Source organism: Symphalangus syndactylus, chromosome 6 (assembly GCF_028878055.3).
Source record: "Symphalangus syndactylus isolate Jambi chromosome 6, NHGRI_mSymSyn1-v2.1_pri, whole genome shotgun sequence".
Classification (NCBI taxonomy): Eukaryota; Metazoa; Chordata; class Mammalia; order Primates; family Hylobatidae; genus Symphalangus; species Symphalangus syndactylus.
In genome coordinates, this window is record NC_072428.2 from 87,096,141 (window position 1) to 87,119,700 (window position 23,560).

General features: G+C 32.5%; 1 protein-coding gene across 6 annotated transcripts in view; it reads left to right on the forward strand.

Annotated features, from left to right (window-relative positions):
* Nucleotides 1-23,560, forward strand: part of PCLO (piccolo presynaptic cytomatrix protein) — a 404,883-nt gene that overhangs the window by 318,326 nt on the left and 62,997 nt on the right. For 5 of the 6 annotated variants that reach the window (XM_055283384.2, XM_055283385.2, XM_055283386.2 and 2 more), the window contains exons 14-20: nucleotides 3,706-3,756; nucleotides 6,867-6,991; nucleotides 9,556-9,582; nucleotides 17,457-17,550; nucleotides 18,761-18,832; nucleotides 21,079-21,259; nucleotides 22,832-23,026. In XM_055283384.2, the coding sequence (XP_055139359.1) occupies nucleotides 3,706-3,756; nucleotides 6,867-6,991; nucleotides 9,556-9,582; nucleotides 17,457-17,550; nucleotides 18,761-18,832; nucleotides 21,079-21,259; nucleotides 22,832-23,026 (745 nt within the window). The other variant, XM_055283390.2, reaches the window with a different exon arrangement.

Sequence of the window (23,560 nt, forward strand, 5' to 3'; positions counted from 1 at the left end):
ATTCAGACTAGAGACAGAAAATAAAATATCATTTTCTAAAGTATTTTTCTTATGATTTCTCATTTCCAGATGATCTATCAAAACAAGAAACATTTTTTCTCTTCTGAGTACAAAACTGATCAAGATGTGTCAAGATGATGTATTTCTACATCTTTTAAATATTTCAGTAGTTATGAGGAACTTGAAACATGTCTCTGATACTTTATATTTTCTGGTTCTCTTTGTTGTTGCATGAATCTGAGATATGTATATAGAATATTAGCTTTGCATCTTTTTGGAACAAAAGGTACATATTACATTAGATTTTATAATTAAGTAAAAAGTAAAAAGGACACAGTGATAAAGAAAATTTAAGACAGTAACAAACAAGGAAAACCGGTAACATGTTATCAGCACTTTGAACTTTATCCTCAATTCCATATTCAGAAATTTTTTTATTGATGCAAATCTTCATTTGATACAAATGCTTCTAATGCTATTGTTTCAAAGTACCGGGGAATTTAAAAAAACATAAAATTATTTTTTAACCTTATAAAAAGCAGAAGAAATATAGACAATTTATAATTTCCCTCATAGATTTGATTCTTAAGAAAAACTATCCCTGTAGTTGATAAATACATGGGAAAAAGGTGTCCTTTTGTTTAAACATGAATAAAGGTTTGTCTTTATGTGGTGAGATATATGGGAAGGACAGGCTATATATGCATAGGTCAAGTGGCCAGACATAAAAAATAAAGTTTGTTTTTTAACTATAAAAATACAGCAGATGTCACCAAAAAAAGAATCCTTTTATTCAGAAGCAAACAACAAAAGTAGGTTGACCCTAATCATTGCATCATAAAATGATTTGTTTGAAACTAAATATAGAAAAGCTTCATAAATAAAGTAATTTCAAGGGCAGTTAGACTGAATTTTAAAATAAATTTTAACACAACTACATTTTACCACAAGCAATTATGTGCTAATTTTGAATAATGACCTTATAGAGGCTCTATTTTGATAATCATTTAAAAATAATTCATAAACTAGCCAACTAAAATACCAACATAATTAATACTAAATTCTGTTTTGTAGATGTTTCTGTTATAAAAATATAATTTGAACATATTTGAAGACAACTTCTTTTTAAATTAAGCAATTAACCATCTCATGCAATATTGCTTAGATTTTTAAATTTTAAATTATTTTTAATTAGCAAAACTTGTATATGTTTATACTGTACAGCATGTTGTTTTAAAATATGTATACATTGTGGCCGGGCATGGTGGCTCATGCCTGTAATCCCAGCATTTTGGGAGGCCACGGCAGGCAGAGCACTTGAGACCAGGAGTTTGAGACCACCCTAACCAACACAGTGAAACCCCATCTCTACCAAAAAATACAAAAATTAGCCAGGTGTGGTGGCACATGCCTGTAGTCCCAGCTACTCGGGAGGCTGAGGTGGGAGAATCACTTGAACATGGGAGGCGGAGTTGCAGTGAGCAGAGATCACACCACTGCACTCTAGCCTTGGGGACAGAGTGAGACTCTGTCTCCAAAAAAGAAAACATGAATTCGTTGTGGAATGGCTACATTGAGCTAATTAACACGGATTACCTCACTTATTTTTTGTGGTCCAAACACTTGGAATCTACTCTTCATTCCTCTGAAGTATTTGGCTTAAAAAAAATTCTTTTTAATCTACTCTCTTCACAATTTTGAAGAATATAATACATTTACTATTAACCGTAGTCACCATGTTGTATAACAGAGCTTTTAACTTCCTCCTAAGAGAAGTTTGTACCCTTTGACCATCATTCCAATCCTTCCTTTTCTCTTAGCCCCGGTAACTACCATTCTTCTGTATGCTTCTATAAGTTCAACTTTGTTAGATTCCACATATGAGTGAGATAATGTGGCATTTATCTCTCTGTGCATGAATTATTCCACTTAACATAATGTCCTTCAGGTTTATCCATCTTGTTACAAATGACAGGACTTTCTTGTTTTTTAAGGCTAAATAGTATTCTGTTGTGTATATGTAACACATTTTCATTACCTAATCATTAATTGATAGACACTTAGGTTGGTACATATCTTGGCTATTGTGAATAATGCTGCAATGAACCTGAGAGTGTTGGCATCTCTGACATACTGATCTCGTTTCCTTTGGATATATGCTCAGCAGTGAGATTGCTGGATTATATGGTAGCTCTATTTTTAATTTTTTTGAGGATCCTTTATACTGTTTACCATTATGGATATATCAATTTACATTCCCACCAACAGTGTGCAAGGGTTCCCTTTCTCCACATTCTCACCATCACTCACTATCTTTTTTCTTTTGGATAACAGCCATTTTGACTGGGGTGAGTTGATATCTCATTGTGGTTTTAATTTGTATTTCTCTGATGATTAATGATTTTGATTTTTTATATACCTCTTAGTCCTTTGTATGTCTTCTTCTGAGAAATGTCTATTGCAAATCTCTGCCCATTTTTAATTCAGGTTATTTGTTTTCCTACTGTTGAGTTGTTTGACTTTCGTGTATATTTTGGATATTAACACCCTGTCAGATGTATGGTTTGCACATATTTTCTCACATTCTATAGGTTCTCTTCACTCTATTGATTGAAACCATCAGCAGAAGCTGATTGGCTATGCAAAAGCTTTTTAGTTTGTTGTACTTCTATTTTTTATTTTTGCTTTTGTTGCCTGTGCTTTTGGAGTCATCTCCAAAAAATCTTTACTCAGACCAATGTCATAGAGTTTTCCCTTATATTTCTCTCTAATAATTTTAAATTTTCAGGTCTTATATTTAAATCTTTAATCTATTTTGAGATGATTCTTGTATATGGTGTGAGAGAAGGATCTAATTTTATTCCTCTGCATGTGGATGTCCAGTTTTCCTGGTACCATTTATTAGAGAGACCTTTGCCCATTATGTGTTCTTAACATCTTTGCTGAAAGTCAATTGACTGTAAATGAATGTGTTTATTTGGGGGTTATCTACTGTGTTCCATTCCATATGTCTGTCTGCTTTTATGCCATACCATTCTGCTTTGATTACTATAGCTTTGTAGTAGATTTTGAAATCAACTAGCATAATTCCTCTGGCTTTGTTCTTTTAGCTCAAAATTGTTTTGGCTGTTAGGATCTTTTGTGGCTGTAAATGAATTTTAGGATTGTTTTACAGTTCTATAAAAATTTCTTTGGAATTTCTTTGGAATTTTTATAGGGAAAGTGATTGAGTGGGTGATTCACTCTGGAAGGGAGCAGTGAGGTGCTGAGCATTCAGCAAAGAAGTAAAAGAAGGACTTTTCTACCTTCTGTGCTCCTTGGCAGTTCTTGTGTTAAACTAATCTTTTACTTGTTGAGTGTATTTTAAACATTACTGTATAGATCTTTAAAACTTGTAAATACTTTAATTAAGTGCTTTGAACCCAAAGTGTTCATTTTCTTAAGTAATTGAAAATACTGCTGGTATAAAATTACAGCTTCAAAGCAGGCTTACCAAAATGAAAAATAGATTTATGCATCTGTAAAATTAAATGTGTGTTGAGAACCGTAAGTAGACACCATTATTCTGAAGCAGCCAAATGGATAAAATATATTTTCCAAGCAGTTGCTCTGACCAAATAGAAACTAATTTCAGAAGGAAGCAGAAATGATAAATTATGTGAAAAATGTATCTATTAATGTAATATATGTTCTTTAATATTACAGCCTACCGATGCAACAAAGGTTGTCTCTCATCCAATTACGGGAGAAATTCAGGTATGAAGTTTTTTAAAAAGTCACCATTATATAGCCTTTTTTGGTTGTTTTGCCACTGGTTTGTTGAAATTGTAAACACACTTAGGATTTTTCTTATTCTGTAATATATACAGAACTGAAAAGGAAAAATGCAATTTTATAGAATAGTATATTAATACAAATATATGTTTTATGAAGTCCAGTCGTAGCTATGTATTTCTATGCTTTGAAATCTGCCTGATATCTTAGCAGTGTCAACATGTTTTGTGCCTCAGTTAGTTTATATTTGTCGAATGTATTTTAAACATGACAGATTCTCCTGGAAATTTCCTCTTTAAGAGTTTCATGAGTCTACTGGGTTTTTTTCTTCTTTTAATCAAAAATTGCTTTAAAAATTGCTGAATAGTTCTTGTAGAGAAGTATTTTTCATAGCATGAGTCATAACTGCTTTGTAACTTATAAAATTAATTTAATTAATTTTCATCAGGAAAATAAAATAAAAATAAAGAAAAATCTATAAAAATAAAAAGATAATCATCTTTTTAAATTCTCTCTGTGTGTTTCGATATTCATATATTCCTGATTGTGGGTCATAGTAAAAATAAAACTTTAAAACCTGCACCTTAGGTGATACCAAAAAGTAATTTAGAGTAAATAAGAAATAGCATATAGAAAGAATTAATACTATAAAATAGTAACTAATTGAAAATAGTAGGTTTCAGATGAAAGAGGGTCTTAGCTGCATCTCTAATACATTCTAGAGGAAATTTTCACAAAAGACTTCACTAAGGATAACAGAAACTTGAATTAATTTGAAGATAAGCATAAAGAAAGGGAGATTATGTTCCTAGGAGAAGAAACAGTACAATTAAAGGTATTGTTGTCCGAGAGTTATGGTTGAAGAATCAGCTTTGAGAAATAGGTTAAGACTAAATTAAAAAGAACCTTGAACACAATCCTAGGAATGTTAGCCACTATGTAATATACCACGATCTCTATTTTGGAATAAGAGAGAGACTATTTGAAAAGAATGTGTAATAAAAATTCATATGGCAGTTACCTACAAGAAATATTATAAAGGGGAGGACATCGAGGCAAAGAAATCAATTAAGTGAACCCACTACAAAGCAACAGTGGAGTGTGAGCGTGGAAATGGAGAAAATGTGCAGAAGGTTGACACATTAGTAAGAACAAACTAACTGTATTACCCTGATGACCTCTGTACTCCAGATCTGGCTGTTTCTCTGCTATTTCCAACTTCCAGAAAGCCTGTTTTTCCCTGACTTGATCTTTCTTCATTTCACAAGCAGCAAAGAAAATGCTAGAATTTCTGATTCTTAATAGCCTTCTTTCTCTTTCCTACTTTTTTTAAACTTCTGTCCTTGGACTAGTATTTCTTTTGGACTGTGTTTTTTGTTTTTATTATTGTTATTTGTTCTAATTTTATTTTGCTTTCCCTTAAGGAGTAAGATGTAATTCTGTAGTTGAAATTTACCCTACTATTATTCCTTCTTAATTTGGGGGATATTTTCTTAAGGCAGTGATTTCAATTTATTATTATTATTATTATTATTTTATTTTAGCAAAGACTTATTTCAAATGAAACCTTGTATAGACAACCAAACCACGAATCTATCAGCACTGGAGTCACTGTGATTGAAGATTGCTGGGGCATCCCATTCTCTCTCAAAGCTCACCCTGAGCAACTCTAGATGTTCCCTAAGGCCATACAGAGCAAATTTTGAAAAGCATGCTCTTCGGGTGGCCTGCAAGTTTTCATTTCAATAAGAAATGGTTTGGGTGCTTCATCACTTCAAAGTGGATTCTAAGCCTGGCAGAGAAAGGAGAGAATGGGGAAGTGTTTCTCCTTAACTAAAGATCAGGAAGCTGTTTGAAATTTCAGTGGTATTAATTACAGGTTATTTTATATTCTGTATTTCAGTACCAGATTATAGCATACAGTTGCTGCATGATGGCATACAGTTCTAAACTTCCCCTTTCTCCTCTTCTTTAATGGTACTTTGCTTTCTTTTTCACTGTGCTTTTATTATGGTCAGGGACTCTAGTCTTTTCTGGATGGAGATAAGCAATTGAATATGTATTTTCTGACAGGAAACATAATAAGATCAAAATTATGCTAAAATGAGGATTTATTTTCATTATGAAGTTTTACAGGAAAGTATGACTCATCCGAGTTATCCTATTTTAAATATAAATGCAGCAGATCTGTTTTATATGGATTATTTTAAAAGTTAGTATTTTTCTGTATGGACTTGCCCTTTGAAATATGGATCCCTTCCCCTCTACTATTTAATAAACAAAAGTAACAAACAGAATTAAGGTTTATTCTAAATAATGCCAAAAGAGTCTTTCAATTGTAAAAGAAAAAAATGCTTAACTCAATTATATTGAATTATGCAGTTTTCTCAAATATTTGTTTGAATTATGTCTTTCAGTATTCAGCCACAATTGTGCAGCAGCCAATAAGCATCTATAAAGCAATGCCTCTTCTTTTTTCAGCTTCTAAAATTAAAAGAAAAAAAGATTATTCTAGTATCTCACTCTATTAGGAAAGCTGGTACTGAAAGGTATCTATAGGTTTAATATCAGATAATGTAATATAAAAAAGAGGTAATAATCTGTGCATTCTTAAATATTTTTACATTTCAGTGCCGACAGCTTTATCTTTAAATAACAGTTCCACCCCGCTGCTAATTATTTGGCAAAATGCAAATAATACTTTATAATAATTTACCAATTAGTTAATTTCTTTTCAAAATTCTAGGAATTGTTGTTAATAAACATTAACAACATTTACTATTTTCCTAAGAGTAGCAATTTAATTAAAAATTATAACCAGCCTTCTACCATATGATTTTCCTTCTAAATAAACTTTAAACAGGCCAGGTCTTTTCACCGTGGAAAGAATGAGCAGCATGTTTGCTGGGAATTAAAATATGCCTGGGAGCTCTCAATTAAATTAGACATTAACTGGTCTGTTTGGTTTCAAATAAAATGAAAATGAAAGTTGATGCTTCTTATAAGAATTTTCTTAAAAAAACAGCAAATATTGAATGATAATGTATAACATGCTTTTAAAAACTTATGGAATATTTTTCTGTCTCCTAAAGCTTCAAATTAACTATGATCTTGGAAATCTCATAATACATATTCTCCAAGCAAGAAATCTTGTTCCTCGAGACAACAATGGTTATTCTGACCCTTTTGTGAAAGTGTACCTTCTTCCAGGGAGAGGGTAAGTAAAATGAAGTATTTCATCTCATGTTTTAAAACAATAGTACAGTGTTTTCTACTCTTTAATTTCAACACCTCATTTTAATTGACTTTATTATCTTTTCCTTACTTTCCTCCACACGTCATATTTATTTATTTCCAATTAGTAGATAAGGTGGAATTAAAAACTTGTAATTAAGCCTTACAGGGTTCTAGAAGGACAGTGATCATAATGAAACCAGCCTCCAAGAGAGCAAATCAGCCTTTCAATTCTGGAAACCACTCCTGTGATGAACTATCAGATTTACTATGTAATCATTTAAGGAATTATTTGTGTCAAAGTTAAAGAATTGGCTTACCTTTCCAAATTTATCTGAGAAATCGATATTCAAGGACTTACAAGTTACTGTTTATTTTTATAGGACATGTGTATTTTCCAATACGTTAGTGTTGATTAAGTGGCTTCCTGATGTATCCTTACTTATATGCATATTTCCAAATCACTGATTTAAAAATTATAAAATAACACAAAGTGATATTTGAAGTATTGACTTTGGTAAATAAATAAAAAATATCTCTTTGAATCTCTTGTGTGATTTATAAATTGTTGATATAAGCAAGTGTTCTTTGAAGATATTTAACTTTCACATAATGCAAATTGCTGTGTTCTGGTATATAAGTCAGTATTCAAGGATGGTTTCAAAGCACTGATTTGAACCCTGCAAATTATTATCCTTCACTTGAACAATTCATATCAGCCAAATTAGCAAAATGGAAACATAGGATCAACAAATGGAGGTAAAATAAAAAGAACTTTGAGTTGGTAATTTAAAGAAACTGGTTTTATTTTTTATTCATTTTCCTTTTAATTTGTGGAGTGAGATTTGAATTTTCCTTTTAATTTGGAAATTTTCCATTGTGGTACACAAGTAGAAGGAATAATTTGACCCACCATGTACCCATCACTCAGCCTCAACAGTTATCACTTAGTGACCAATCATGTTTCATTTTTCCTCGTACACTCCCTTAATCCAGATTATTTTGAAGTAAATCCCAGCTATTATAATTATTTCTGCAAATATTTTAGTATATATTTCTGAAAAATAAAACTCATTTAAAAATAGCCTTAATACCTTGTATAAGCACAATTTTAAATTTTTCAAATAATTCTTTGGTTGTCTCATAATATTTTCCTAGTTGGTTTGATGATCTAATTGATACTTACAGAATATACTACCCATCAATAGCAAATTACATATTCCCTTCAAGTACACATGGAGTGTTCACCAAAATAGACTATTTTCTAGGACATAAAATAATCTGTGGCAAATTTAAAAGCATTATAATTATATGAAGTGTATTCTTTTACCATAGTTGGTTTGTTTAAACAGGATTCAAATTAGAGCTATACACTGCACTTGAATCTGCTGCTTAGTATTTATATCACCAAAGGCAGATCACCAGTTTCTTTGAGATTCAGTATTCTTGTCAACCCTGAGAGCCAAAGTAGGCAGAATCATCATTTTTAACTTGTCAGGAGAACCAAATTAGATAATACTCAGAAAAGAGTTTTTAAATTGCCAGGTGCTATATCAAAGTTAGTTCACAGCTTTTAATTGCATCCTTCTCAATAATTTTATTTTAAAAACTTGGAATTGTTGGTATGGTTGCTCTAGTTTTACTTTACTGAACATTTTGAAAAACCAGTAATTTTATATAGTAATTTTATGACCAATAGTCACATAGTGCAGGAAAAGGTAGTTTTTGTTTTATGTTAATTCATTTATATCTATATATAGTAGTTGTAACTATAATTTGGCAATATCTTTTAAAGTCTAACAACAACAACAAACTGATAACTTTATTCTGCCTTTGATTTGAGTCATTAGACCTTCAGTGTTATTTATGACAATATTATGATACAAGGGGAAATCGCTGCCAAGGATTTGTCTGTAATTAGCATTTGCAAATGAAAGAATGAAAATAAAGCATTGTTGTTTATATTCTATATTCTCTAATGATATCCTGGAATATCATCTTTTACACAATATGGGAGTATCTATCTTTTATTTATTACAGGATACGTGTCAATTAGAGTGTTACAAATTTAAAGAACCAGGAAGGACAGGCAGGTAACATGAATCTGTCAGTCCATTCTGGGGTAAGCAACAAGAAATGGTGGGAACCATGGTGAAATGGAGAATGCCCATGGTTCCCACCATGGGCATTCTCCAATGCCCCACCTAAAGCTATCCTCATGCGATTTGTCAAATAAAACATCCCTGCTTGGTGAGGTTTGGCTCAAAGGCAGCTAATAAGCTACTCCTATTCAATTCCTGGGTCTTTCTTTCAATTACACTCCTAATTATTAGACAAGCAAAGGCCTTGGGATGTATTACACTTGCAAGGTATTATTTTCACTGTAGTTCTAGTATTTTCTGCCTCATGTCATTTATATGTTATGGGATAGCTCCTCTAGTTATTATTTTCATATTTTCTTTCTTATTTCTCTTCCTAACTATTTTCTTCCTGTCTTTTCTACTTTCCTGTTTTACCCCTTCACTCTCGCTCTTGGAATCAATGCAGTCAAGTCATGGTTGTCCAGAATGCAAGGTAGAGTTGTTTCTCTTTCAGTGTCAAGCTATGCTGTTATGTCTTGAATTATACTTTTTGCATTTTTATGTACATTCACTGGCACTTCAACATGGACTGTAACATATTTTTCTACATGTTTGTATCTATTGAATCAGCACTACAACAAATTGTTCTGAGCATATTTCTAAATAGCTTTAGCAGATGTGTGCAATAGAACACAGAAAAGTAGAAAATATTAAAAACATAGAAACAATGAATATTATTACCATGAAATTAGACATAACTAAAGTCTCATTTATAATCTATTCACTAAAACTCATTTAGCTTCTCACATAGTAATCACGATTTAAGTTCTCGAGTCTTCTATTAAAATAAAAATATCTATAGTCATTTTTCAAAAGTAGTTAATGGGTCTTCTGGATGTCCAGTGCAGGTGTTTATCCCATTGGGTGCGGTGGCTCACGCCTGTAATCCCAGGACTTTGGGAGGCCGAGGTGGGCGGATCACGAGGTCAGGAGATCGAGACCATCCTGGCTAACACAGTGAAACCCCGTCTCTACTAAAAATACAAAAAATTAGCCAGGCATGGTGGCGTGCACATATAGTCCCAGCTACTCGGGAGGCTGAGGCAGGAAAATAGCATGAGCCTGGGATGTGGAGCTTGCAGTGAGCCGAGATCGCACCACTGCACTCCAGCCTCAAAAAAAAAAGAAGATAATAGATGTTTGAACTTGGTCCCTCACATGAACCTAATGTTGAAACATTTTCATTCCTTTATAACTTCTGCCCCACAAAATTTCTGCTATGCAATGTAGGATGCCATAATTGGCTTGCTCTAGTATATTAGCAATAAGATAATCTTCCTTTGTTCCCAATAGTAGGAGTGTTTTCTAATACAGCTCATAACAAGTTGCATCATTACACTGTCAACTAAGGCAATTCTTAGTACATAGCCAAAAGCATTATTTTGCACATCTCTCATTGCATTATAAATTAAATGTGTCATTTAGTTGGGAAGGCAAATCATGTATGGTCTGTAGCAACAGGGTGATGAGGATTTTAATCCCACCCAGATTATTAATGGTATAGCATTCATTTTTGTCTATGACTTAAAATTTCACATATTTACCACTAATGAGCTGTTTCCCAAATGAGGCTGTTTCTGATTTTTAAAAGCATAAATTCGTAAATATTTCAAACAATAGGATTAGTTACCAAAGCCTTGCTATTGCCCAGAAACTTTTTGTTTCTTTACAGCCACATAATTATGGCAAACAATGTAATTGACACTGTGATAGATTCCTTGTTATGGCTGGTTCTCTCATCACAGAACACAATCCAGGTCTCTCAGGCTGATACGCAAAATTAGTTTTGTTTCTAAGAAATAGTGTTATTTTTAGAACAGACATTATTAATCACATTATTCAGAATCTCCCTATCTTTTATATATTGAAACTTGGGGAAAATTATCAAAATGATAGAGATTGTATTTAACTTAGAAAAGAGAGAATATTTTATAAATTATAAATAATAGCATATCTTAGATAACTATTTAAAAGTTCTAGAAGTTACTTTCTTATGTCTTTCATCTAGAAATCACTTTCACCATGTCTTTGAGAATTGTCAGTGTAAGAGGGAATTATGTTGACAAGGTACTGACATTGTAAGTTAGACTATGGAAGCCAATTTGTGAGGTCCTTAAGAACTTGCATTTGAATTTTAGCCCTGTCACTTAGAAGCTGTAAGATTTCTCTAAAACTATTTTCTCTTCTGCAAAATAGGAATAATAACAGCTCCCTTCCCAGGCCTTCTGTGAAATACATGAAATAAATACATCAAAAGTGATAAGCATAATGTCTGGAACATAATAAGCTTTCAATCAATGGTAGTTGTTATTGTTATTGCTAGCAATGTGTATCATACATTTTATGTAACCAATGGTTGGTTATCTCTGCAACAAAAAGGTGCAGAATGCTTGAGCTACTGAATTATACTAAATTATTTAAAAATACTATATAGAAAATTAAACAACTTTTCTTTAATAATAAAATGTAATACATCTTTCATTCTTAAATTAAAAAAAAAAAGTCCTGTTAACTAGCTAAAAAGTACACTGATTTGGTTTCCTTGTCTCCTTTATTTTTTTTTTCCCACCCTCTGATCAATATACTCAAACTCTGAAGGGCAAAATGTCAGGCAAGATAAGGTGAGAGAATGACAAGGAAAAGGTCTGGGCCGTGCATGAACTCAATACTTGCTGTTGGATAATTAAGAAATGGAAATGAGCATATATGAAGGGCCTCGTTCTGGTTTTCTCTCATCACACTGTTGAGCAAAGTGAAAATATTTTCTCATTACTGAGATTTTGTTATGAATATAATTATTTTTAGCTATCATTATACCTGGAAGCCCAATTCCTGACTGGACCTTTCTCTAAACAGTATTGGTAGCCTATCAAACTATTTCCTCTGGGACCTATGGAAGGCAGGTACAGGTGTTGTGTGTATTTACAATATGCTGTCCAAAATTTATTTTACTTCAGTAGGTTTTAAAGGAAAAAAAAAATACAAGCATGTTCTAAGGATCACTGAACATTTACTTAGCACAGACTATGTGTCAGACACTGTGCCAGGTGCAGGGGTTACAATTGACAATGTAGCCATAGTCTCTGCCATCAGAGAGCAAAGAGGAAAATAAAATGATAGACAATAAGCACACCATTGCACTATTAAACAGATCTTACAAAATGGGATGCAGGTTGTACTTTTCTAAATTAAGAGAAATAATCTCAGAGGAGTAATTTTGAAAAACGTGTGTGTGTGTGTGTGTGTGTGTATGTATAGTAAGTTTAGTAAAGGAAAACCAGATAAAACATTAAAAATGAATACTTTCAATGTTTTAGAAAATTTTATAAAAGTAGATACACCAAAGAAGCCTTCAAATTTCATTATTTTTTCTCAGTTTTTCTTTTGAAATTAAAAAATATATACATGGAAACTGTTTTCCTGCTGGTCTTGAGTAGAATAATTGAATTTCAAAAATTTTTTCAGACAGCCTTTAAAGTATATATACCTACGCATGACAAAATGACCAATAAAAACAAATTAAAAAATAAACCACCAGCACTTTGGGAGCCCAAGGAGGGCGGATCATGGGGTCAGGAGATTAAGACCATCCTGGCTAACACGGTGAAACCCCGTCTCTACTAAAAATACAAAAAAAAATTAGCTGGGCGTGGTGGTGGGTGCCTGTAGTCCCAGCTACTCAGGAGGCTGAGACAAGAGAATGGCGTGAACCCAGGAGGCGGAGCTTACAGTGAGTCAAGATTGCACTGCACTCCAGCCTGAGCAACAGAGCAAGACTCCATCTCAAAAAATAAATAAACAAACCAACAAACAAGGCAAAACTTCAAGAGGGTGAAGTTTTAGATATTTTTTGATAAGCACCATGTCCCATCTTTGTGTATTGACCTTTTTATTTTCCCTTATTAATAAACTTCTTTAATTATTAGATATAATTGTCCTAATTGTCCTAATGTTAAATCATTAATGTAATCTTCCCACAAGAGAATATAGTGTGTTTACTAGACAAGAAAGGAAAGGGAGGATGAAATCCACTTATTTCTCAGCCCGACTTTATGCTCACATTTAAGAATACCCCTGTTTACCTGCCTACCTTCGACTTGTAAGTCCACAGATTTAGATATGACTGTTTTGTGTACATTTTTTTTTTTTTTTTTTTTTTTTTTTTTTTGAGACGGAGTCTCGCTCTGTCGCCCAGGCTGGAGTGCAGTGGCGCAATCTCGGCTCACTGCAAGCTCCGCCTCCCAGGTTCGCGCCATTCTCCTGCCTCAGCCTCTCCATGTAGCTGGGACTACAGGCGCCCGCGCCACCACGCCCGGCTAATTTTTTTTTGTATTTTTAGTAGAGACAGGGTTTCATTTTTAAATTGTGTTAGGTGGCAACACAGTTCATTGAAATTGTGTATGATATTATCAGAGCATGGTAGTTATAAAACAAGTGTTATTGAAGAATGGCTTTGTGTAACCAGCTCTGCATGTCAGGAAATGCAAGGGCAAAAAATACTGCAAAGGCTTCATTGGTGTTTAGGAGCAAGCTGTTTTTACTTTCATTAATTCTAAAGGCAATGGATGTTTTAGGTCTGGAGAGAATTGGAGAATCAAACTCATTACTATGATTAAGATACTCTATTAAAATGAACATTATAACTTTTGTCCAATCAGTTTAGGTTATTTCTAAATGTATCTGGTCAAACATCAGTATTTGTAATAAGTAGGCCTAATTGTTCCACAACACTCACTTAGGATGTACCATTCAGAACTTCCCTAGGCAACTCTAAAGAAGGCCTAAACTTGTTCATGATGTTTATAATGTGTGTCTACACACATTATACATAATTTATATTATATGCATAAAAATTATATATTTAAATTGAGATGGAGAATTTTAGATTATAAAGAAGACAAACTAGATACTTCAGGTAGTGAAGCCTGCAATTAAGAAAATAGACGGATATCACATTTTATGATGGGCCTAATCAATTGAGTTCAGATAACATTTATTTAAAAGCAAGAGATCAAATTACCTATGTTTGGATCGTGGTCCTACAAGTTAATAACTATGCAACTTTGACAATATGCCTTAATTTTTCTGAGCTTCAAGTTTTCTCACCTATAAAATGGAATAAGAAGTAACACCTGTATAATGGGGTTAATATGAGTATTACATGAGTTAACACACAAAAAGCACTTAGAATTTTACCAGAGGAAAAAGTAGGCATTTAATAAATGTTAGTTATGATTTTAATATGCTTACTTTTAAAAATGCTTTTCATGCATGAATTAAATATATACTCATATGTCAATACAATTAAGGGTTTTTTAGAGATGTACAATTCCTGATACAAAGTTGGCATTCAATAATTTTTGCTAGGTGTATAAGTGAAAAAAAGGCTAAATGTGGATTTGAAAAATTTGAATAACAATTATTCACATGGATGGATTAAGAAAAGGTAGTGACTGATAAATCCCTTCAAAGATATCTTAATACTACTGCAGACTATTTTAGTATATATTGGCAGACCCAGAATTTTAGTGATAGTACATGGGTTTGCATTTGATATTAATTCTCATCTTGTTAAACAAATTGTATATTTTTTAGAACTTAAAAAACATAATTTTATTACTGTTCAGTATATTATAAATCTTAATTTGGTTTCCATAACCCACCACCTTGATAAGTAGGTCCAAAACAGAGGCTTTAAAACTCATACTACCATGTGTTTGTTTCCTATGTATATTCACCTATGAGAATAGCCATGATTCTAAAGTAGCAATCCAAGTTTACTATTAACTTAAAAGTAGTCACTAATTCTTTCTATGTCACTATCAAATTAAAGTTATTAACTCTACGTATTAATTTCTATGTGTTATTTCTATGTAGACACTTTTTTGTAGACACTAATTCTATCACCATCAAATTAAGTCATTAGTTCTATGTCACCATCAAAAAAAGAATCCAAAACTAAATTTAAAGCAACGTATCTTACTAAAAATTTTTGAATTTTTCATTATAAAATATTTCAAGTTTACTAAAAATTATAGAAAATACCCTAACAAATACCTGTGTGCTTGCTATACAATTTTGTCAAATCTTAAGATTTTGCTGTATTTGTTTTAGATGTTTTAAAAGATGATACCCTGAAGCCCTCTGAAATCACTTCCCTATCCATTAAAAAAACTCACTAAATTGAATTTAATATTCATAATTTAAAAGTTTTCTTATGATATTAATATACATGTATGTCATATATACATGTATATATAATGTGTAATCTTATTTCACATGATTTTATCTTTATACCATTATACCATACTATATTAAGTTTTTGATCAAAACTTTTTTCAAGATGTATCTATCTTGATATATGGAGGCTTTTAAAATTTAATTGATTTTCAGTGCCACTTACTATTTCATTGAAATGAATATATCACAATGTATTTATTCGTTCTTCTATTGGCTTACTATTGAAATAATGTTGCAATTAATGTTCTTGAACACATTTCTTGTTCACAGGAGAATTTCTCTATGGTAGAAGTGGAATTAGTGGAAATGGAATATTTGGATGTTTGGGTATATAAACTTAAACTTCACTAGATATTGACAAATTTATCTAAAAAGTATATATGGAAACTTCCTATCCACAGTCTATGAGAGCTCCTCTTTTTTTAAATCATTGTCTGTATATTTCCCTAAAATTCTTTGTAATTTATCTTGAGTGACAACTGTCAAATTCTGCACTTAATTGTGTACATTCAAATAGGTTGAAGTGGGAGGAATGCTGCTTTATTTCTTCAGTTGGATTCAGCTCACAATGGCTGACTTGTGAAGTGTTTTGAAACACCAACTCGGTGCTTCTTAATCTTCGCTACGCATTAGATTCACCTGGGAGCCTACAAAAATCCTAATATTCAAGCCTCATCCCAGACTAATTAAATCAGACTTTCCTTCAGGGAGTAAGCAGGGGTAAGAGGGAAGAGGATGGAGGGTTGACTGACCCACCTCCCACCACCGGAACTCAGGTGATCCCATTATGCAGTCAGTGTTGAGAATTATTTCCCTTGTATCTGACTGGTAAGAAAATAAAATCAGAGATACAGGGAAAGTATTTTCCTGCAGGCCCATCTTTAAAAGTGAGTGGTGAGCTGGAGTTTGATCCTCAATAGCTTTCTCTAGAATGTATAGGTAAATTAGTGGCTGGGGAAATTTTCTAGGAATCCAGGATATGGCAATACTTGAGACCAGGAATGTAGCAAGCGTTAGTCTGGCTATAGTTTGGAATAGAACTACAGACTACAAGAGTCAGGGTCCAGCCCCCTTTTAGGGAAAGGCAATTTGTGAAGTCCAGACACATGTCAAGACCCCCAGACAGACAGGTTGGTTTACAGGACTCTAGTGCCCACCAGAGATGAAGTATTATTTAGAATGTGAGACATAAGCTTAGGCAGAAAATTCAGAAAAAAGCAGTGAGAGAGAAAGGCCTTGTCTGTGTGGGCACCATTTGTTAATAGCAAGTAACAGTAATCTAATTTCAACCCCATCAGCAGGTTGGTGCCAGCTATAGATGTTCTGCCAGACTTAATTAGGATAGGCTTTGAAAATAAATTGTTTTTAAATGTGTAGCATATAAGCTTCTAATTGGTGCTCAGAGGAAATGAAAAGTCAAGGATTAATGCAAATGTCCCAAGTTCTAATAATTGAGGAAAGATTTTTATTTGGTTCATCAATTATAAACTAACATATTGACATAAACCAAAAATTTATATTTAATTAAAATTGCTTTATAACTGCATTAAATATACTTTACCAAGAGTGTTGGAATATACTTTAGATGTCAGTAACAAGTGTTTATGGAATGTGAGCCACAGCAACAGCCATTCTTCATCTTTTTCTCAGTACACTCATTACAATGTTTTAGTTTTGCTTTTCCATATGTACAAAACTATAGTAAAGTTAAACACCAAATTATTGTTTATGGGGCAATAACATTGATGTTATCATTTAGTTCATATAATTATCTCCTACGTTCAGGAAAGAGTAAGATTTCTGAAATTATAGTATAGTTAGAACACCTACAAGCATTTCTTTAAAAAAAAATCATTAGGGCAAAGAAAACTACAAGCATCCAACATATTTTTAAATTGTCACTGTGCATTCAACTTAAACTAAGGTTTAAGACATGAGGATGATGAGATAATTATATAGTGATTTGAAATAAAATATCTTGAATAGTCTGCATGTCCTTTAGTTTAACTGTGAAGTCATCAACTAAGGTGAATAATCAAGATAACTCTTTCTTTTCTCCCGATTCAGTGCTGAGTACAAGAGAAGGACTAAATATGTCCAGAAAAGTCTTAATCCTGAGTGGAATCAAACAGTAATTTATAAAAGTATTTCCATGGAACAGGTATGTAAAGATTATTTCTAGGTGACAGAATTAGGCTAATATAAGTACAGTGATAACACAATTATTCAAAAATTGGGATCTATATACATTTTGCCAATCAAACAAAAAAAGTTGAGTAAAATACATGTAAGAAATGTAGCCAATGGAAAAAAATGAGTGACGTTTAAGCATAGGGTGAAAGTAAATGTGCACATTTTGACAAAGCAGCCAAAACATAAACAAATAAAATAAGAAAACTAGTGGAATATTTTCCATTGATTATTTCAGAATTTAAAATTTTTAATAGACTAAGCCACATTTATCAAATTTGAGAGAGAAATATATTTTCCAACTGGCTATATTTTGACTTTCATACACAATACACAAAAAAAAATAAGATTCAGTGCATAGAACTGTATTACTCCACTAGACAATATTTTAGGATCTCATCTCTTTGCTAAATTGAGGCCTCCTAAGAATCTGGCATTGTGGTGCTAAACTCTACAGAAGAAGGAAAAATGATGACTAGTATAAAGGATTATCACCACAGATGAGTAACTGTAGGCAAAATTACATTATTATATTTCTGAAAATCTGCATTTTTATATCTTTGCTTGAGTAACAGACAATAACTGAAATGTATAAGGTTGAATTCAGAGAGAAGACTATAAAGACAGTTCCCATATAAACCAATTTACAAGTGAACTGTCTTTCAAAATGAGATTCTTAATTTGTCTTCTAGTAGATTAATTTGATTACAAAGATGAAGCTGGATATAAATTATAATCTGGGTTTGTGAATTTAAAATAAACTCACCTGCAGAAATAAGGCAATGCTACTAAGTTTTTTGGTAATTGCTGAAACATTTAATCCGATACTTCATCTAGATAATACTAGACGTTTTTGCAATCTATGAATTTCTTATATTTAGAGTATTTATAAATTCTGATTTCTATTTTTGAAAATGAGGTGGGGATACAATAGATAAGTAAGAATGACCATTTTATTCACAAAATAATAATGTTCCACATGATCAAACACTAGTTTAGAGTGCAAAATCATTCAAATTTTACATAATATTTAATATTTAAACTATATAGTTTTTGATAAAATTTTAAGTATTTTCACATAAATAGAAGGAGTTTAAGGAAAAAAATGTCTATTGTATGTGTGTAATGAAAATGTATGATGGAAAGATAGGTTTAATTAGATTTCTATTTGAACGATATAGCTCAAGAAGAAAACACTGGAGGTGACAGTTTGGGATTATGATAGATTTTCATCCAACGACTTCCTTGGGGAGGTAAGCCTCTGACTTCCTTTCCCTTATTTGCTGCTATGGTAAACCACCAATTAAAGCACGATGCAAAGCATATTTCTTGTTTATAAGATAGCCATTTCTGAAAAAAATCTTTTGGCAGATAGAATTTATTTCCTGATTTACTCTTTTGAGTAGATTAATACCAACTCAAGAAATGGTTTTCTATCACTTGATGTACTTTATAATTAATTTCTAAGATGAAATTTTGTTTCAATAGGAAGATATGTAATCATACTGTGAGTCCAAATGAGATTTGAAGTAACAAATTTATTATATTATAAAATGGCCTGGACTTTTAAAAATGCATTTACAGGTTCTTTAACTGATTTGACGTGACATACTGTATTGTTATTTATAATCAAGTATTCTGAGAAAAATCACTGAAAACATTTTAAGAAGCAAAACTACAAGTAGGAGAAAACAATAAAAACAATTTTTACATTGACATCAAGGAATCAAAATAACCTAATTGTATGCCTGTATCAGAATATCTCATATACCCCATAAATACACACACTTACTATGTACTTGTAAAAATTTAAAAATAAACAAATAACCTAATCATGAAATTGGTAGTGTGAACAGATCTTATGATTTTTAATCTATTATGTCTATACATTGTTTATAGGTATATATACATTGTTTATATATATAAACATAATATATACACATATTGTTTATATATAGGAATATTATATGTATAATGTAGATATGTACACATTGTGTATATATATGCACATTATACATTATATGTTGTATATATACATATATTATACATTGTATATACATATATTTTATATGTTGTATATATACATGTATTATACATTGTATATACATATATTTTATATATTGTATATATAATGTGTATATACCTACAATGTATATATGTCTATATACAATGTATAATATATACTATACAATATATACAATTGTATGTCTACAGTGTATATATAATGTATATATACACATTATATATACAATGTATGTACACTATACGTATTTTATATAGTATATATAATATATATACACACATACACATTGTTTAGTGTTCTGCTTAGGGGGGAAGTTATGAATTAATGTTAAAAATAATCTAAAAAAATCTAAAACCTACGAAATATGATATCCTTTTGTGTAATCAAGGTGATAATGAGGCCTTCTTTGGTTCTTAAGACTGCACATCTCTTTTCACCAAAACCGGAGCATTTGACCCTTAACTTCCAGCTCCATCCAGCTCTAGCCACTTGGGCTAATCTTGATCTTAGGCAGGAGTACTCTAGATTAGTATTATGTCTGACTTTATGTCTCATTTCAAAACAGTGACTTACTGAAGTCCTTCTAATTTATGGTCTTATGTTTATATGAGCCTAAAGCATATATCCATTGGTGTGGTTTTCATTTCTTTTCAGCTCATCATATCTAAGATGTTAGCAACTGTAAAATGCAGCAATGTACTAAGAAAAAAAAAATTGCCAATTAAACCATAACAAAATGTGGTAGTCATATCCCTATTTCAAATGTGAACTAAAGTGTGTTTTAAAATAGAATAAATAAGTTTGTAATTGCAACTTACTCATTCTTTTCCATTTTGTCCCTTTTGTGACTAAAATCAAACATTTTTCAAGGTTGCTAGTCCAGTTTAAGATTAGAATAAGTTATGAGGTTTTTTTTTTTGTTGTTTTTTTGTTTTTTTGTTTTTGAGATGGAGTCTCGCTCTGTCGCCCAGGCTGGAGTGCAGTGGCGCGATCTCAGCTCACTGCAAGCTCCACCTTCTGGGTTCACGCCATTCTCCTGCCTCAGCCTCCCACGTAGCTGGGACTACCGGCGCCTGCCACCACGCCCAGCTAATATTTTGTTGTTGTATTTTTAGCAGAGACGGGGTTTCACCGTGTAAGATTAGAATGAGTTCTTACAACAATAAGAAGTTTTATTTTGTGAACAGATGGACTTGTGACCCTATCTTTTAACATTATATCCAAATAATTTAGTTAATAGTCAAAAATTTTATGCAGTTCAGTTCAAGCAAACATTTGTTAAGCATCTGGTATGTAAAAGACATTGTTTCCAGTATCATTGTTGAAGAAAAATGAGGAAGAAAGAATCATCATCCTCAAAAGTTATACTGTATTCTTTGGTTTATATCCTTGAATAAATTTTAGAACATAGAAAAAGTAATGAATCAATTATATTTTAGTCCCTAAATTTCACTGATGTGTTACACTTTTTTTCAGGTATTGATTGATTTATCTAGCACATCTCACCTCGATAACACTCCAAGGTGGTATCCTCTCAAAGAACAGACTGAAAGCATTGATCATGGCAAGTCTCATTCCAGTCAGAGCAGCCAGCAGTCCCCAAAGCCATCTGTTATCAAAAGCAGAAGCCATGGTATCTTCCCTGACCCATCAAAGGGTAGGAAATATTTTTTTTAAGTAGAAAAGTTTTGTGTGTATTTGTTCAGTCTGTATCTTCTTAGTGTGAATGTTTGTACATTTAACATATATTAATAGATTAGACACGACTGGAAAATACTTAATATAATGTCATGCAAAGAGTGATGGATATGGAATCAGGAGAAATGGGCTTTATTCTCAGATCATCACCCATACTTAGGTGTAGGACTTTGTAATCTTCACTTCTCTAACTGTCCATTTTTCAACATGTAAAATGGAGGAGGTGGGACTATATGAGCTATTTGGTCTATTCCACCTCAAAATCCATGATAACATGATTTCAGAAAATGCATTTGGGTATTTCATAAAGGTAATATAAAAATCCCTACCAGTTCATTGACTAGACATAATCATCATTACCATTAAGTTATAATCCTTCTAATTGTTTGAATCTCTGGTTGTCCATAAATATTGTCTTACCCAATAAATATAATTTTGCATGCTACTTTTTATTTATCATACAAAGAATATTTTCCCCGTCATCAAAACAATTGGTATGCTGAAATTTACTTAAGTCTTTCCTAAATGTTGGACTCAAGCTAATTTTTTAATAATTATTATTATTTTTTAAATAACAGTGCCATACATTGGGTGTGGCAATATGCAAATATGTACAGCACTCTCGTTCAAATGAGCTTTTCCTTTGAGAGGTTCATTACCAACTGTCCTACAACACAGCATTAATCCTCATCATAAACTGAGTTACTGCCTCTGTGGGATAAAACATGTGGTACCTTACCTAGATATACTGAACTATTTATAAGTATTAAATATAATTTGTATATTGCAGTTGAGTATTACTTACTTGTCACCTTTTCTAGGAAAGTCCATCAAATTGAAAAGTGGTTCTTTGTACGTGAGATTCTCTGAATCATAAATGCAAGTGTTCTAGGAGATGAGAAAGTGAGTCCATGTCCAGTAGGCCACTGAGTTGATATCATAAACCGCTGACTATGAGTGCTGTAGATTATTTATGAATGAGTTTTATAGAACATTTATGGGTTCCACTTAGCCATCTCAACTCTATCTTGCTAACATTCTGCAAGATCATTAGTATAAAGATCTCTTTCTATGACTGCCTTAGGAAATATGTGATCCATACATTCTCTACAATGGTTTGAGGCATGATTCTACAATCTCCACATTTAATATGTCCTAGTGACTCACATCCTTCATCCTGTTTTTGCTTAAAACTCCTCCTGTGTACCATCTCCTACCTGACCTCTACTGGAATTAGCAGAGGTGCTTGGTGAAACTAAAAGTTAACATATTTAACATATGAAGCTAGTCAGAATGTATTTCTTTTTTCAAATTTCTCTCTTCTCATTGCTATCATCCTTTTGCCTTTCCTCCCCCAAATTGCTTCCCAGATGTTTAATCACCATTCTGTATGATGACCAGTTGCATAAATCAATCATATAAGACTCAGAATTAACATAAATTTTAGGCAGTTTCAAATTATGTGTAGACCAAGCTTGACAGGAGGAATGCTGGAACAACGTTAACTCATGTTTTACCCTTTTGTGACCAGACATGCAGGTTCCCACCATTGAGAAATCCCATAGTAGTCCTGGTAGCTCAAAATCATCATCAGAAGGCCATCTCCGTTCTCATGGACCATCTCGCAGTCAAAGCAAAACCAGCGTCACTCAGACCCACCTGGAAGATGCAGGGGCTGCCATAGCTGCTGCCGAAGCTGCCGTGCAACAACTCCGCATTCAACCAAGTAAAAGACGCAAATAAATTCCTCAGCATGGCAGCTTAATGTTCATCTGTTGCCTTTCTTTCCTGCTGTCCTTTCCTGTTTGCTTTCAGTTTTCAACACCCTCTGCTCACCCTGTTCTCTGTCCCTTTGTCTGTGTAAGAACGATATCAGTACATTAATACGCTCTTTCTTATTTAGATTTTTTTTATTTACATAGACTGAAATAAAACTGGCTGTTTCTCCTTTGTTTCCACCATCCATCCAACCTGGCTCATAGCATTTGATACAGTGTCTGTGATGTTTGGAGGCAAAGCAATGTTGTGTGTCCTTTTTGTTTGCGCTTAAATTTATCTTTTAGAATACAGAAATTATAAGCACAAGTGGCTGTCAGTTTTCCAGGCCTTATACCAAAAAAAAAAGTGCACACACATAAGTATTTAGAGCAGATTCGCAATTAGATTCTTGTATCTGAAAACACTCAAAAAGTCTAGGCAGAAGATAATGCAACGGACAGTCAACTTCTAGAACCTTGGAGGAAAAGCCATTTCAAGACAG